Genomic DNA, 16,450 nt, shown 5'->3' with positions numbered 1-16,450 from the left:
ACGCAGTTATGTCACGAGTACAAGGAAGTGTCTCCAAAGAGCGATTCAAATGAAGTAAAATAAAAGATGTATTCATATCTCATTTGTGACAGTTAAAAACATTTTTTATTTGTATTCCTCCTCACCAGTTACAGAGTTAAAACTGTAGCTAGTCAAACTCAACAGAATCCTTTCAGTGCTGAGAGAAATCTGTTTATTACCAACGGGCAACAGTATACATTAAAATATTGTGTACAAGTCTTCATACACATTTTTGACTTTTCTTTTTTTCTTTTTCTTTTTTAAACAATTGAAGCATTTGTTGATGCACATGGAAGAATCTGCCAATCAGGAACATAAAAAACAGAAAAGTAAGTGCCAGTGATTTCCTCTCATCACGACAAAACAACACACTTTGAACACGCTCTTGGGGGTTCCTGGAGTCTTCTTTAAGTTGGTGGCATTCTCAAAACCTGTGCTGTGTATCTTGTCTCAGAGGATTTACTTGAAGAAGCACAGTAGCATACTTTATGGATGTATTCATACATGCCATTTTCCTTGTCTCTTGATTTGACATGCCATCATGTGAGCTTGCTAACAATGGCTTGGTTGAGAGAGTTCAGCTGATTTGTCCATTTGTCTAAAGCTGTGTAGCGAGCCCCTCCTCTCTTCTGGTAGTCCAATTCTAGTAGCTGGTTGACTTGGTCAATTCGGCCATGGATTGTGCTGAAAGAGAGAAAGAAGCAAAGTAAGCATTTAAGCCACATATATTGCTATAAAAACATAACTTAATTCTCCACACAATTTAGTCAAGCTATGATATTTGAGCCTTGAATTGCCATTTCAACTGTTGCTAGTCTTCTTGTAGTTACAACTGTATCTCTGATTTGCTAAATTATGGGATAATGCAGTAAAGAAAGTCAATGACTGGTCAACTGTTTTATAAACATTGATGTCTGTATTAAAACAACAAACTATATTATTGTTTTTTCAAAATGAGTGGCAATAACAAAAAAAAAAATCTAAAAAGAATCCCTTTAACATGTCAGAGCATGACATTTCCCTCAGCAGTACATCAGAATAACCTGATGTTTTCCCTTCCTAATGAAAGTTATTTACATCAGAGGAAGAGAACAGCTGGGATGTGTGGCTGTAAGTTGCAGATCACTAGGACAGTATGACAATCAATCTAGGACAAGATGTAATTAAAAGTGCCAACTCATTCCGCCTGACTCTTAAAAGCCAAAGAATGCGATGAATGAGGAACTACATCCATTTACAGGAAGGGAGCTATTTATTGCTCTGACATCTCAGCAGGCACATGGGAGAGAAACTTACTTATCCAAGATGCACTGCACCAGCAAACTCTCCACGTCACACACATCGATGTTCAGCTCCTGAAACACAAGAAGAAAAAAAAAGACTAGACTTATCCTCACATCTGTAAAGAAGTGTCAACTAGTATGATTTAACATGGAAGGAGGCACAGAATCCAACACACTGCAGATTGTAAATGGTGTGCTAGATGTGTTGCAAAAGACCTGTGGAGACAGTCTACCATGTCTAAGTATGTGAACTACTGAGTATATAAACAAATAAAGAGAATGTGTTGAAAAAGCATGAACAGATACCATCCATGTACAAGCATTAATGTTGACTGTCATGGTACTGAGAGATGAGCCCATGACGTGAGTGAATTAATTCCCGCCTTGTTGGCGCCCGTTCTTTTATTACAGTAAATCTAAGACACTCCCGTGTGGAAAACAAGCTTATCTATGTGCTTTCTTCCAATGCTACTTTTCTCATCATTGATATGACCATGACACAATACCAAACAAAAAATGGAAACAATCCACACAAAGTCACATGGCACCTAATAACATTCCATGAAAATGCGATCAAAGAGGAAAGACAACATAGAAAGTCACCGGACAGGATGTGTCCTGATCACATGGACTTACCTTAGAAATGAAAGGGATGTGTATTCTCGTGTACGGTTTGATGAGTTTGATAAGTACTTGAGTTCTAATGTTCCGCAGGAGCTCTGAAACACAAAAAAATCAATGATAATCTTTTCTCAATGTTCCTAAAACACATTTATATCACACATGTGGACTGCAGTCACGTTCGCCAACTCACCTTCTATGTGCTCTCTAATGAAGGGGTCGTCCATTATGTTACTGTGATTCGTTTTCAAGATTTTCTCAAATTCAGTGATGTCATTGTTCTGGTAGGCGCTGTAAAAACAAAATAAAATCAGTGTTGTTACACCACATACAATGTGTTTCCGTGACCTACAAGAAAACTCATCCTGATAGCTGTCGAACACATTTCAAAATATTAGATTGTTTTGTAAACACTATTCTTATTACAGTTTTGGAGATTCCTTTCTTAGTTTCTTGTTTATGCAATAAAAATGTCAAATATATGCATGGAAACTGAGCAAATCTGGGACAGTGCCAGTTATTTATGTCAGTATGAGGACAAAGGAGAACAGACAATGAAGCAGAAGAGAACTGAAGGTCTCGGAAAGACATAAGTCATAAACCATACTTTATACGAATACTGTGAAATGCACACCAATGTTGACAGGGCAGTGTTTAACTGCTACGAATGATATTAAGGCCACCATTGTTGTTAATGTATGATTTTGTACAAAGATGAAATAGGAAAAGGGATCCATTAAAAATGTGAACAAACATGACGCATCAAACTGCATTAGTATGCAACTGGGACACAGGGAATGAGAAGCACTGCTGAAATACTGACCAAAGGCCATACAAGAGATACCAATACATTCAGCACTTGTTTCTAGCACTCTGGGTCTCTTTTTATATTTTACAAACAATAACATTTTCCTCACCAACTTTGTTGTGATAGATAAAGATGCAGCACGCAAAGCACAGTCAAGTTCATGTAAAGTGTGCCGAAGGCATGCTGGCACAAACCCAGGGTGCGTTTTAATAAAAACTGAGATTCTGGAGAGTTAATTATCACACTAAATGTGTGACTTGTTAGGGACTGGTCATAGCATGTCGCACCTCTCCTTTGCTTCTCTTTTAAAAGTTGTTCTCTCCTCACAAAGACTTATGGATGTTAAGTGATAGAGTGGGTGGCTTAGTGACTCTGTCAAACAAAGGTTTACAACTGAATGTATGGAACAACGATACAACGATCAGACAGGTCAACTATATCCTCGAAGCCTATTATTTTAAAATAAAGTGAACCACAAAGTCTTTATCCAAATGATTATGTTATAAACAATTGAGGTGCTTATATTTTATTCTCACTTAGAAATAGTTTACACAGTCAAGTAGTCTCACGATTGTTGTTGCTTGTCCATTTGTGCTGCTTTGTGAAGCTGTGGCCATCAAGTTGGTATAAAGCTCCGAATTAATTTAGTGAGTAAAATGTTATGACAGGTAGAAATAATTGCCAATGTTATATGGCAAGACAAAAGAAATACATTAATGTATGCTTACCTGACTAAGTTTGTCATTGCTAGGATTTCTGGGTCATTTTTGTATGGTTTGGCCTGTGGAAGAAAAACATGAAAAGTTACATCTGGCACTAAAACTTAAATAAATACGTTCAGCAAGTGATTCTGATTAGACTTTCCGGCTGTGCTTTATCTAAAAATTCAACTGCAACCTGCACAAATGTATGTGGCAAGTCTGTGTCTCTCGTGTTTCATGTTCTTACATACAGTATATGCAGAGTTATTAAAGGTAAACATTTCCAACAGTAAAATGACTTTCATACCTCTTGTGAGTCAAAAGGGTTTATTCCAGACTTCATCAGCATGTTGGCTAGGACCAAGTACTTCAGGCATGTCGTCCTTCTTGGGCTGCCGGACTCGTCATAGTTTTTAAAGGCCTCAAAGAAGTCTGTGTGAGCTTTCTCAAACTCCCCCTCTCTCAAGTGCATCTTCCCACCACACTCTGGTCAGGAGCAAACAAGCACAGGTCATTCAACAGACAGTGATGTCAGTATTTATAGTGCAAGTCACGCCTAGCACAAAGCTAGACAACTGCGTTATGAACGAAGGAGATATGTGCAGCAATAATACCTCGGATAACTCCCATTATGAGCGGGTGAGGAATGGCGGATTTAATGTGAAGCGACTGCTCATACAGGGCTTTCAATTTCTTGTTGTTTTTTTGTGCCGTGTACATCTGGATCTCCAGAGCATAAATCTCCAACAGCTGTGTGCCTTTCTTCAGGTCATCCTCTCCATCATCCGTCTGTAGTTGATGTAAATATAGAACAACCACTCATTGGATCAATATTGTGATCAAATCTACATATATTTATATACACTCACACCTGATAAAAAGACTTTGGCATCATAAATGGTGATACACTTTACTAATTGTATAGGTTTGAATGACCAAACAATCAACAAGTCCACAATTTATTCTAAGACATCTGGAAGGTTAAACCTTTTTTTTGTATCAATAGAAACCCCAAAACATATTATTGCATATACAGATAGAAAAGGAATAAAGACTTTATCTTACTACCTGACATGACTGGTGAAGTTGCCTCAGGATCTTCTGCAGTTTCCCATACTCTTCTCTCTCTAAGTAAAGCTTCCCCAACTGCAGGAGAGGAACAAAAAAATGAGAATTTTAAACACCTGTTTTACTAGGAAATGATGGTTTAAGACTGCTTTGAATCAGTGAAGAACCTTTGAATACCTTTGTGTTAGTTTTAAACCAGAGTCTGTCATTTTTTGCATCCTTCAAAGCATCCAACGTGGTTTCGTAGAACTCCTGTAGTAAGTCCATCTAGCGACACAAGAAATGCATTTCAGAAAGACAGATTCAAAACATCCGATACTGCCACTTGTATTTTTCTGTCTCGTATCGTCTATCCCTACCTGTTTGGAGGTAGAGATGTAGTCCAGAATGGAGTTGATGGACTTCTCCGAGTAGTTTCTGGTGACGGCACTTCTGATGTATGTAAGGAGCTGTTTGTACCTGTTCATCATCTCTGGGAAGTTTGTCTACAGGGTTGAGACATAAAGAAAACAACTTCTCAAGAATTCATATGTGGTAGGAAAGGTGTAAAAAAATGATGGCACATCTTGCACAGCCTACCAGCTTGAAGTTGATTTTGATCATCTGTTTCAATGCTTTGAATCCCCATTCTCCTTTTTCACCTTCTAGTTCCAACACCTGTGCACACGATAACACCAAGAGAAGTCAGTAAATATTGTGCTTTTTAAATAACTGAAACAAGAACAGATTGCTTTTATTAGAGTACAACTCCACCTTCTGGAAACTGCTGAGTGCTGCCTTGGGATCATCCTCTTTCAGGGCTTTGGAGTTGTAGTACTGGTTCTCCAGGTCCACATTGGGTTCTGAGTTACTATCCTCTGAGTATTCCTAAATGTAATCACATAATCATGTCAAAGTTCAAATCATAAAATCCAGCTCTAACATACAAGTTGCGTTTGCTAACAAAATATACCGAAATGCTTAGCTAGCTAAAACAAACGTGGGGGAAATAGATTGCCCCTGAATATACCGGTTAATTCTACAAGTATGAGCCGTTGAGCTAACGTTAGCCAAAGTTAGCCAACGCCATGGCGTGCTATCTAGCGGGGGGGGGTTTGCTTTTCATGCCAGTAATTTAAACCCAAAGGGCAGCTGAACGCATATAGCCAAAGTTAGCTATCCAGGATGGCTAATGTGTATTAGTATTAGCCAACTGCATAAGGCTAGTGGCTAAAACCAACTATCATTAGCCAGCTAGGAGGCTAAACGTAAGTCATCCGCTGTCAGCTTGATATTAGCCAACAAGCTAACTAAACAGCTAACATTAGCTAGCCCGTACTGTCGACCCTTCACTGTTAGCGCTAAACGGATAAAACGGTTAGAGTATATATGCACAAAGTAATGAAATTGCAGTTACAGATACCAGGTCGTAATCTTCCTCATCGTCGCACATGAAATCGTCCTCCATGTCTGACATCTTGGTGGTCTTCGTTGCTCTTTTTCGGGGACAGTCAGTAGCCCGGCCTGTGCTGTGTTTTGCAGCGATGGTGAGGTGGTGTGTGTCCGGGTGGTGAGAAGGGACAGGCCCGCTGTCCGTCTATAGATGGTGCTGTTGGATCGCCTCAGATCCATGAACAACTGAACATGTTTCACCAGTTTCAGTCCTCTGGATGTTGTGAGCATGGCAATGTTTGAAGGGTTATAAAGTGAATGTGATATTAGAATGAGTTTAAGTTACAATTTAAACTCTAAAGATACATTATATCACCTCTGGACAAATCATTCACAAGACTATAACACCGCTACACTGTTGTTTGTTTGTTGTTGGTTAAATCTTTGCACTACTGTTTAGTTAGTTAATTTAATATTAACATATACTGTTATTTTTTTTATTGTATAAATTGTGCATTTTTACATTTGCATTTTTTATATTTAATACATTTTTTTCTCTGTTATTATTTATGGTACATATTGTGCATTTTTATACTCAATATTTTTTTTTTTTTACTTTGTTATTTTGATTGCTTACCTGTATCATAATGCTGCGAACAAATGTCCCCTTGCAGAATTAATAAAGTATTTATCTCTCTATCTATCTATCTATCTCTCTATCTATCTAATTAAATACATTCACTCAATTACTCCATTGGAGGTACCTGCACTTTATTTGGGGTATCTCTATTTAATGCTGCTTTTTTTACTGCAGTGCATTCATGACATATTTAGGGAGTAAATAACTAATTTCCAGATTCAGAATCTGGAAATACAATATGAGGCATTGTTGCAGATTAAACTGCATTATGCACATTCATCTGTAACCATTAAATTCCAATATAATAAATTATTATATAAAAACTGACTGCATTTTCTGCTGCATAATGAGATATTTACTTTTAATAATACATTTTTGCTTTTTCTTGTCATGCCTTTTTCTTGTCATGGCTCATTTTTACATTGTGTCATGGCTACTTCTACCTAAATTATGTTAATATGTAAACACATACCCCTTAGAGTATAGCTCTGCTAAACAGTTATTTGTGTTAGTAGTATCAGGGGTTGAAATATACATTAAATAGGTATATAGATCGATATAATATAGCTCCTGTACACAAAGATATACTGTGTTTATAAAATTTAAAACATTAATGTAGAGCTACAAACACATAAAAGACAAGACTTGACAAAGTATCAATGTATCCAAGTACACCGGGTTCATTTTAAACGTTTTATGGTATGATACATTTTACAGACAAGGCTGCATGACTCTTTAAAAAACGATTCGTTTCTTTTCTCACCGGGTAGACTACATGAAAAATACTTGTACATCACATATCCAGTGGTGAAGGAAGTACTTAGATCTCATACTCAAGTAAAAATAGTTTGAGTGGAGCTGATTTTAATTACTTCATATATTGTTGTGCATTTTAATCTATAACTAACCATATTTGATGATATTATGTTTTTCATATACAAAATCTTTATCTGCAAAGTAACTAGTAACCATAATTGTCAAGTAAAGATAAATAGAGTATTCCTCTCTGAAATGTTAAGTACACATACAAATTGTAAAGGAACAAGTACTTCAAAATTGTACTTATACACAGTGCTTGAGTACACATCATTTGTGAATTTCCATCAATGCAAAAATCCCATGAACTCCAGTTGTGTGCGTCAGATTTCAGTCAGCCCCATGAGTCAGATTGATGTCAAAAGGATTCCGTGACTGTTCTCTCAACAGTCTTGGCTGCCACACAGAGAGACCGTTGGCAGCACTACATCTCTCTCCAGCCTCTCTGCCTCACTCGGGGAGTCATTCCACATCGAACCCTGTGAAAGATTCTCTGTTACTGAAGATTGAGATTACGTTCCTGTTCCGAAAATTTACGCAATCAGCTTGTGTGTCATCGAGTTATGTGTCATAAGTTTATATAGAAAAACTGATGAGTGTGTGTGAGAAAAACTCAAGTCCTTCATCATTCGCAGTCAGTTTGGACATACTATTTACAATATCCAGACATGAGTCACCAACATCGATAAAGAAAGAAAAATGTATTCACAGACTGAGCTACAACTTTGAAAGCATTAAGAATGTCTTAAGCTATATCCCTTTTGGGAGGGTGTTTATACAAATGTGTCATAGACAGTACAGTTTCCTCAGTTGTATTTTCTCATCATATTTGCACTTATCGAGTTATTGCATCTCTTACCTAAAGCTCTACTGTGGCTGACCAAAATATTCGAATTGCTCTCCATCAACATTGGGATGGTGACCTGTGTGTGCATGCATACTCTAGTGAAATGCTACAGTATGAGCGCACCAATTTGTTGCATACACGAGATGCAGCAGTGGTGCGTGCGTAGAGTCTGTCAACATTTCATCAATTGAGCTGGGTTTGCCTCAACACAAAGACTTAACGAATGAGCAGCGCTTCTCTGCTGGAATCACCAACACCAGGAAAAGCTGTGCGTTTGACACAAAAGACACATAGGGTGCTAATGCACTCTGATTTGTCATCACAACGCCCACACAAACTCCTCAAATTATATGGCATTAGGCTTTTTCACATACCTGAAATACACCGTTATCACCACAGACTGACTGATCTGTTAACACATTGGCAAACTTGAAAGAAGGCACTCCCCAGCTGTGGTGGGACAATAGTACTTGGAGGGCAACGCTTAATACAACTCTATCTCATGCACCAACTTTGCGCAAAATACTTTTATTTATCTGACTGAGTCAGGAGGATGGTGTGGTAAACACAAGTTCATCATGTTGCCATTTAAACCTACTAACCTTATTTAGAGATCCAAAAGTGTGGTATTAAGCCGTCTAAACACCTCCAAGCAGCCCTTCTCCTTTCAGATAATCTTTGATGATTCATTTGATAAAATTAGTACATTGATATTATTCCCTTGGCGTCAATATATACACTGGGTTTTATAAGTCGTTTAATTTTTGGTTGCCAAAAACTGTTTTATGCCGAACTTAATAGAGTTAATATAATCTCATTTCTGACAGTTCCTTAAACATAAGACAAGTCTTTAATAGTTCTCCAGCATGGCATCTGGCAGCTGAAGCGTGTGTAGCTCTCTCAGCAGGCTGCCTGCTTGTATACTCTGGTCCTCACCACTAAAGTGCTAACACAAGGGTGCGTACCCTTGTTGTACTGCTGCCAACCGCCTCCAGCCGATCATTACTCATACATGCACACAAATGCACGCACTATCACACACATAGATATTCATATAGTGTATTTATATACAATATTTATGGTCTAATATACACACCTGCTTAATCATGTGTGCCTTTGCATGCACATACTGTTAATGCCCTGAGAATCTGCAGTTGCCAACCTTGTACAACCTACCCTCAGGTCATGATAGCTGCTCTCACTTCTCAACTTGTGCAAGATGCGTGACAAGCCTGTTTGTTTTTCTCTCTTCCTTTTTTTTGTTGTTGCTGTTTTCATTTTTACAAGGTATGTAGAAGCGTGTCTCAATTTTATGCAACAACTTCCATCAAGTGGGGCTGTTGTTACAGATGAAAGCCAACTTGCAAGAGCTGAAACAGCCACTGCAGCCAAGTCTGCGCGCAACCCCTCTGTATCACACGCTAGCGTGCTGTGGTTTGTGTGTGGTGCTTTGAATGGGGTATGTGGGTTGGAGTTTGAGGGCGATGGGGTAGAGTTTGTGCGTATCATCGATGCATGGAGGTTAGAAAAATACTATCCAGCGAACAATTTGATGATTTTAGACATAACTAAGCTTGACAAGACTCAGCGTGTTTCTTACCACGTTGAACCACTCCTTTAAGGAGTGTGACGTCAGACATATCTGTGGTTTCTGTCAAGCAAAAGTTCTTAAAGGAGACATATTATGGTCATTTTCAGGATCGTACTTAAATTTTGGGTTTCGACTAGAATATGTTTACATGTTTAAAAGAAAACTATATTACTGTCTCTCTAAACATAGCTGGGCTGTGTGTATTAACCCATGGATTGAGCATTTCAATACTTCCACAGTTTTATATACAGTACCACCTGCTTTATGAAAAAAGCAAGTATATATAAAAAAAAATGGATATCTCACTTTTTACAATATGGGACCTTTAAAATTTTTTTGCAGAGCAATTCTCCCTTCACAATAAGAGGCAATGATATTACCTCATTGGGTACATTACAAGGAAAGTTGGTGAGAATTTATTGTTGTTTCATGACTGCAAACATGTCACAAAGTCCAGCTGCAGCACAGAGCACCAGGATACCCAGCCCACGCTCGCTGGTGTGACTTCCCCCCCGACAATGGGATGGCAGGCTAACATCTTGAAGCTGCACTGTTTTTATCATTCTCCTCTGCAGATGAAAATAAAAACAGATGTGGGTCAGGTCCAGGACGCAGAGTGCCGGATGGGACTCAGTGGAATACCCGTCGTCTCTCCAGCCCTCTTCTTTCTCCTCCTCATCCTCTGTTGCTTCATGTTGTCTTCCTTGCTCCTGGTGCATTCATCCCTGTGAGTTTGGTTTAGGAAATCAAACCAGTAGACAGGCTATATTCAGATGACCTTACATATTTCAAATGCCAAGGCTGAGGCTCTCGGATTGGTGGTTTCCAACTTCATATTCATGCAAAGCAACAGGACCACATTCAGTAACAGTCAAACAGAGGATGTGTGACCCTTTAGATGTGTTCATTAACATCAGTGTCATCAGTGGCAGTGTCAAATCCTTTGGCAGAGGATTTGACACTGGTTCATACAAAGTGGGGCCGTAGCGATGAAGTTACCTTCTGTTATCACAGTTCTGACCTGTCAGACTAAGCAGAGTGATTTATGCCCTGAGCTGACAACCAAGCTCAAAGGAGCCACAGCTGTGAAAGTGCTTGTCAGAAGTGAAGTAATAAAACCTCTGCTTTTGCATAACTCTGCCATTGTTGAAAGGCTTGCATGTATATTCAGCTCATACAGTAAAAATAGATGGAATACAATATCCATTTCTGGAAGTTCTTAGCATGCCTGCTATCGATGGATAGAGAGTCCCTTCTTCAGGGACTCTTTCTCTTCACGCAATTGTAACCTCGTAGTTAGATTTTCTGTATATTGTTTGTCATTTCTTTCTGATTTGCCGCTGTCACAGCTTTATTGTGCTATCTGCCCATAATTGTGACTCTTTCACTTTCTTTGACTCTTTCACAGAAAAGAAGATGACAACAGGCTTGGGAAGAATGCCAACAATATTTTTCACACATACCTTGTAAACCTTCCTTGGACCTTCTAAGCTGACAGAGAAGAACATATCTTAAAAGGACAAAGCAATAGAAAGCCCCAAAATGTTGCTTACAAGAATAAACTCACTTACATGTGGTCAGTTTGCAATAGCACAGATGTTATAGCAACTGAATGCACACTGTATATATGGCAGAGTCTGTTGTAGCCCTGTGTGTCTGACCTTGTTATGTCGAAGGTTTAAGTCTATAAGCATCCCCCGGATCAAATAAAAGCCCTCACATTCATCCATTAGGATCTACTTTGTTTACTCCTCAACTAGTAAGTCGCCCATATTGTGAGCTGAGAGTGGTGGTCTGCTACCACGGCGGCATGTGAGATTTTCCAGTCAGTCACAAATAGTGACTTTCCATTCCATGTATCCAGGGTCCTCACTGAGGGATTACTTTGATGCACCTTATCTGTCTCTGAGTGCCCTCAATGCTAAATGGCAACAAATTACAGTTCTAGTTACAGGAAAGGCACTCAAGAGGGACAAAAACATCTTAATCATAGCGTGGATTGATGGCCATTCATTGGCTCAAGCCTTGTTTACATTTGAGACATGCAAGTGCCCATGTATGTGTCTTCCTGACTGTTAGTTGTTACATCAGTGCTTGGATGTGAGTTGTGTCTGGCCCTGATGCACAACCTCCCCAGAGTCCACTGTGATTTTCCATTTCCCACACTTGATGAAATCGCTGTTCATACAAGATAAGACGTTGCTGTGGAGGTCATCCGCACAGCCGTCAACACTTCAGCTCACAAAATAAAGTCCGTCACAGATCACCGTAAACAGAGACATTTAACAAGAGGCATGATTAAACCCACATCGGAACCACATTTGCAACATTTAGGCAATCCAATTAGGAGGGGAATGAGAAAACATCAGTTCAGTGTTTTTCTTCTTCTGTGGTCCCATATGAGTAAGTTCCTATGGCTTAACTTGCAGTAAGACCGGAGCTGAAGCTCGGACCAATACATGTTGAGGGGCTAAGGCTGGGGCTAGTGTTTAGGATACTGGGGCTAGTGTTTAGGATACTAGGGCCAGTGCTGCCTCGCATGAAGCTTTGCGTGCAGACGCTTTTCTAAAGTCGAACTCAGTTGCCACGACATTCACATTTATCAGCACAAGATTCGTGCTAAGTATAATAAAACATATGTTATTACTATGTATTGCTGATTTAGATGAGGTATATGGCTCAGTTTTAGCCGTGTCCATAGTAAAAGCTGGCCGACTGCCAACACTTCCATGTGATTTTAGACTCTTATGTTTGTAAAGGGGAAACAGCACTTTTCGCCCTGGACTAAAGTCATGAGCTTAATGCGTAACATACAACACAATAAAGTAAATCCTTATCATTCACAGTGTTGTCTACATGTAAACTGTCTATGTTATGTTGAAGTCTGCTAACCACATATTTACACAGAAGCAACAGGCTATGACTTAGTGTGCGTATGTTCTCAGTATAGCATGGAAATGAATATGTGTGACCAAACCGAGGTTTCAGCCCCAGAAAGAAATCTATAAAATGGGGGTTTGTTGCGTGACTGTGTTTTTTTTTTTTGGTCTTTCACGACTCACGACCCACAGAGAGAGAAGGGTCGAGAACCTCAGCAAAGTACCGACAATAGAAATCGAGAGTTTTACAATCTGTAAAGAGTTAGGAGGCGGCGGAGAAGAGGGTTTACAAATGGTTCTGGGCACATTTCCCACAAAGGCGGGAATTCCATCCTGCTTCATCAATCTGGAGATGTTTACCTACAAAATGTGAAACCATGATGCAGTGTCTATGTGTCAGCTTGTGTGTGTGTGTGTGTGTGCGTGTGTGTGGTCAAAGGAGACTCTCGGCTCTCGTGACTCTGGCGAGGGAGAGGAGCGGGGCGGCGGGGGAAGATAGTATCAGGCCCTGATTGGTTATGATGACATCCAGATAATAGCAGAAACACACACACACACACACACACACACACACACACACACACACACACACACACACACACACACACAGTAGATGCACATACACAAGCATCTTCTCAGCTCAGAGCCCGCCACTACTGGCCTCTCACACACACAAAAACACAGACACACACACCAGAGCCTGAAAATTACAGCTTAGCATGCGAGCATTGAGCAGATGGGTTGCCTAATGACTGTTGTGTACAGTGCAGAAGGAGTGTGCAACTTTCCCATTACACTTCCCCCTTACAACTCACTACACCCCAAAGCACATGTCTGGCTTTCATTTACTTTATGTCTTAACTGGCACTAGCATGACATATGCAGGTTGCAGGTGGTCAGTTTAATAAATAATAAAAAACCTTTTGGAGACTGCTTTGTACTTGCTTTTTTTGGGAGGGATGTATTCGTGACTTATCAAATGCAATGTGAAGTTGCTTATTTATGGCATTGAATCATTTGATAAAGTAACATCATCTACTTGTTTCCTTTCCTTTCTTTATACCTGTTTGTTATCTTATGCGGTATATCATGATTAAAGTCTATTATTGTCAAAGTGTCGACAAACCTTTTAGAAAAGGCTTTAAATGACATCAGCGTGTTAGCGTGAGAGTCGGAGGTAGACTGCTGAGGATCTGCCATTATTGCTGTGAAGGAATGATTAGTTTAAGATGATCTCATTTAATGATCTAATATTTTACAAGGTATTGCCTATACTCTCCTATCATTAAAGGGGGATAATTTTCTTCTCAAAATCAACCTGAGCTTCCTTCCTTCTCCTTGGAGAATACTTTGACAATATCCTTGCGTATCAAGAGGATTTCCAGAGAATATTATCAATTGAAATTGGAAAAATTCAGAAATAATCCATTGTTAAAGCTAAAACAAAGAGACAAGACCAATCTGACCATGACCTGTTTGATTAATGTCTGATTTCTGCTGTATATTTTCTAGATATCTACATTTTTACAGAAGGTCCTTCAATTTATTCTCCACTCACACGGACAAACCAACTTTACTCATTTTAAACAAAATTACACAAAAGCCTGACCTGAACTCCCCCGTGGTAAAGAAATAACTGGATATTCTTCGGCTATTGTATCCTAGTGATGAAGCCTTTCAGTCTAATGATGACACCCGATGGCCACTATCTAATTATGCCATATCACATTTCTTTTGTGAAAAACTTGCATATACGTTGCATGTTATCCCCACCAGGAGGATCATGTGATCAGTGTGTGTGTGCGTGAGTCCATAGTGAGTAAGTGTGCGCCTCAATGCCTGTCCACGGTTAATCTCACATTCTGCTGCAGACAACTGCACAATATTTTGGGTGCCCAGTTATGGCTGCATGCTCAAGGACCTCTCGTGGTTGCATTGACTCACACTTTCTCAAACCACCTTTTCCATCCTGTATAATACTGCCATTGACTGCCTGATGATTCCTCGGTAGGGGCCCTTAGTGAAAACACAACTGAGTGAATCTCTGGCCTCCTATTTGCTAGTCTATGCCCAATGGCGGGATAACAGTTTGCTGTGTGTTTGGCTAACGGAACGACCAATACAAACAAAGCTGTACATTGCCACAACTCAGCTGCTGCAAAGCGGATAGACAGCTTGGTGATTTTGTTTTTGGCAAGATTGTATGATGCTTGTTTTTCAGTTTTTATGAAGTGTATTTTCCAACGCCTTACTGGTGTCTAGTCGGGGGTTAACCAATTTGGGTTGTATTCATTCATTCACAAAATAAAGCAGTGATCGTTGCGCACACCTGGCGAATATCTGTACCATACCGAGAGCACAGTTTTACTTTTGCTTGTTTTTGTCAAACACATACATACATGTATGTACATGTAAAGTGAGCAAACGTCATCTGGTTATAAACACATATTTGCATATGTATGAAAATTCTATAGAGCTTCCTCTGAAATATGAAACCCAGAGCAAAAGTAGATTTTCATAGACGCTAAAACCAAAATAAATGAATCTAATGTTGATGTAATTTTGTTTGAGTTATTATTCGATGTTTTTCAACAGTATGCTTTTGCTTTAAATGTGAAATTCTAAATTTCAAATTATTTAATTTGCATCAGAAAACAGATTTTGTGATGCTTGTTTTTCCTTGTTTAAGTTGTTGCTTATTTAATTTTTGTATTATTGTTCTTTGTGTGCCACAAAAATGCTAGCAACCAGCCAATAGGGATTAAAATAAAGAGCAAGACTAATTCAAGTTGAGTTTATAAACTTTGATGTGAGTCTTTCCCTCAGACGACTCTGCTCTTCTTTTTACGCACCACTTTTGCCTTTGTTTCCCAGCTGGGGCCTTGAAGAAACAAGTACGGTAAGAAACAAGCTGTCAAACACACAAGCACATATAACATTTGTAGAGCTGTAATATTATCTTAACTAAGTGATTTCCAAAACACAGTGGACCATCAGTTCTTTGTCATATTCTTAATTTTCACTTATATCACGAATGATTCATATATAGAAAGAAACATGCCGTATAACATCCAAGAACATGTTATTGCCTCTACAGCAAAGGGATCAGCTGACTGACAAAGTCACAATGACTCCATTTGACCTGTTTTCCCAGATATACACACACACACACACACACACACACACACACACACACACACACACACACACACACACACACACACGTAGATACAGTAAACACAGTTCTGAAGCCAAACCAAATACAACACACTTTAAAGAAGATCCCATCAGGTCACACTCACAGACCTACATTTAGAAACACCTATCTTTACTACCAGATCCCTTTAAAGGAATCAGTCAGCAGCTTGCTGAGAGCCATACGAGAGAGCGATTGATGTTGTCTTAGTGTGCGTGACCCCTCTTTATGCATGTTCAGTGGGTGCGTGTGGAAGAGACAATAGGGGGGACAAGCCTGTCTGCAGGCCTGTCTATACCTAATCTGCTGTTGCATGCAAAAGGTGATGTGTCAGACAACCATGAAGGTAACTTCAGATGGACAAACGGCCGCTCTGAATTACATCACTTTGTGAGGATGCCTTTGTTTCTGTGAAACCAAACACACTCGCATGAATGACATGGCAAGCTGGCTGTAATTGAGATGTCTACGCAGGAAGGCGTGCTAAACTTCTGTTCTCAATTTCTCCCCTTCTCGCACGATATCTCATCCATGATACCTCCCTTCCCCCATTCTCCTCTCTCTCTCTCCCACCCTCCATCTTCATCACGCTGTCTCTCTGTGAGGCA

The 16,450-nt window shown here is 39.4% G+C and overlaps 1 protein-coding gene across 2 annotated transcripts; it reads right to left on the bottom strand.

Moving 5' to 3' along the window:
• Positions 1-79: 79 nt before the first annotated feature.
• Positions 80-6,058, bottom strand: cops2 (COP9 signalosome subunit 2). 2 transcript variants are annotated; one of them, XM_076078524.1, is made up of 13 exons: positions 5,905-6,058; positions 5,256-5,369; positions 5,082-5,159; positions 4,862-4,987; positions 4,680-4,769; positions 4,503-4,580; positions 4,049-4,223; positions 3,742-3,920; positions 3,462-3,514; positions 2,119-2,216; positions 1,941-2,023; positions 1,318-1,376; positions 80-705 (listed from the first exon to the last, which is right to left on the bottom strand). In XM_076078524.1, the coding sequence occupies exons 1-13, from the start codon at positions 5,956-5,958 to the stop codon at positions 561-563; spliced, it is 1,332 nt and encodes a 443-aa protein (XP_075934639.1). In that variant the 5' UTR covers positions 5,959-6,058; the 3' UTR covers positions 80-560. The 2 variants fall into 2 exon arrangements, with proteins under 2 accessions (XP_075934639.1, XP_075934638.1); XM_076078523.1 differs by having other exon boundaries at positions 5,899-6,055.
• Between the last annotated feature and the right edge of the window lie 10,392 nt (positions 6,059-16,450).

Source organism: Anarhichas minor, unplaced genomic scaffold (genome assembly GCF_050575085.1).
Source record: "Anarhichas minor isolate MPS153535 unplaced genomic scaffold, ASM5057508v1 ptg000067l, whole genome shotgun sequence".
In the NCBI taxonomy this organism is placed as follows: domain Eukaryota; kingdom Metazoa; phylum Chordata; class Actinopteri; order Perciformes; family Anarhichadidae; genus Anarhichas; species Anarhichas minor.
This window is presented reverse-complemented; position numbering and strand designations above follow the sequence as displayed.

Bases quoted from the DNA above. Each gene is read 5' to 3' on its own strand.
- cops2 (XM_076078523.1), bottom strand. From the start codon at position 5,958: ATGTCAGACATGGAGGACGATTTCATGTGCGACGATGAGGAAGATTAC. The intron at 3,921-4,048 runs GTATTATTGCTG...GCTCCTGACCAG, and splicing joins CATAATGGGAGTTATCCGAG to AGTGTGGTGGGAAGATGCAC. The intron at 2,024-2,118 runs GTGAGTTGGCGA...TTTGTGTTTCAG, and splicing joins CATTAGAGAGCACATAGAAG to AGCTCCTGCGGAACATTAGA.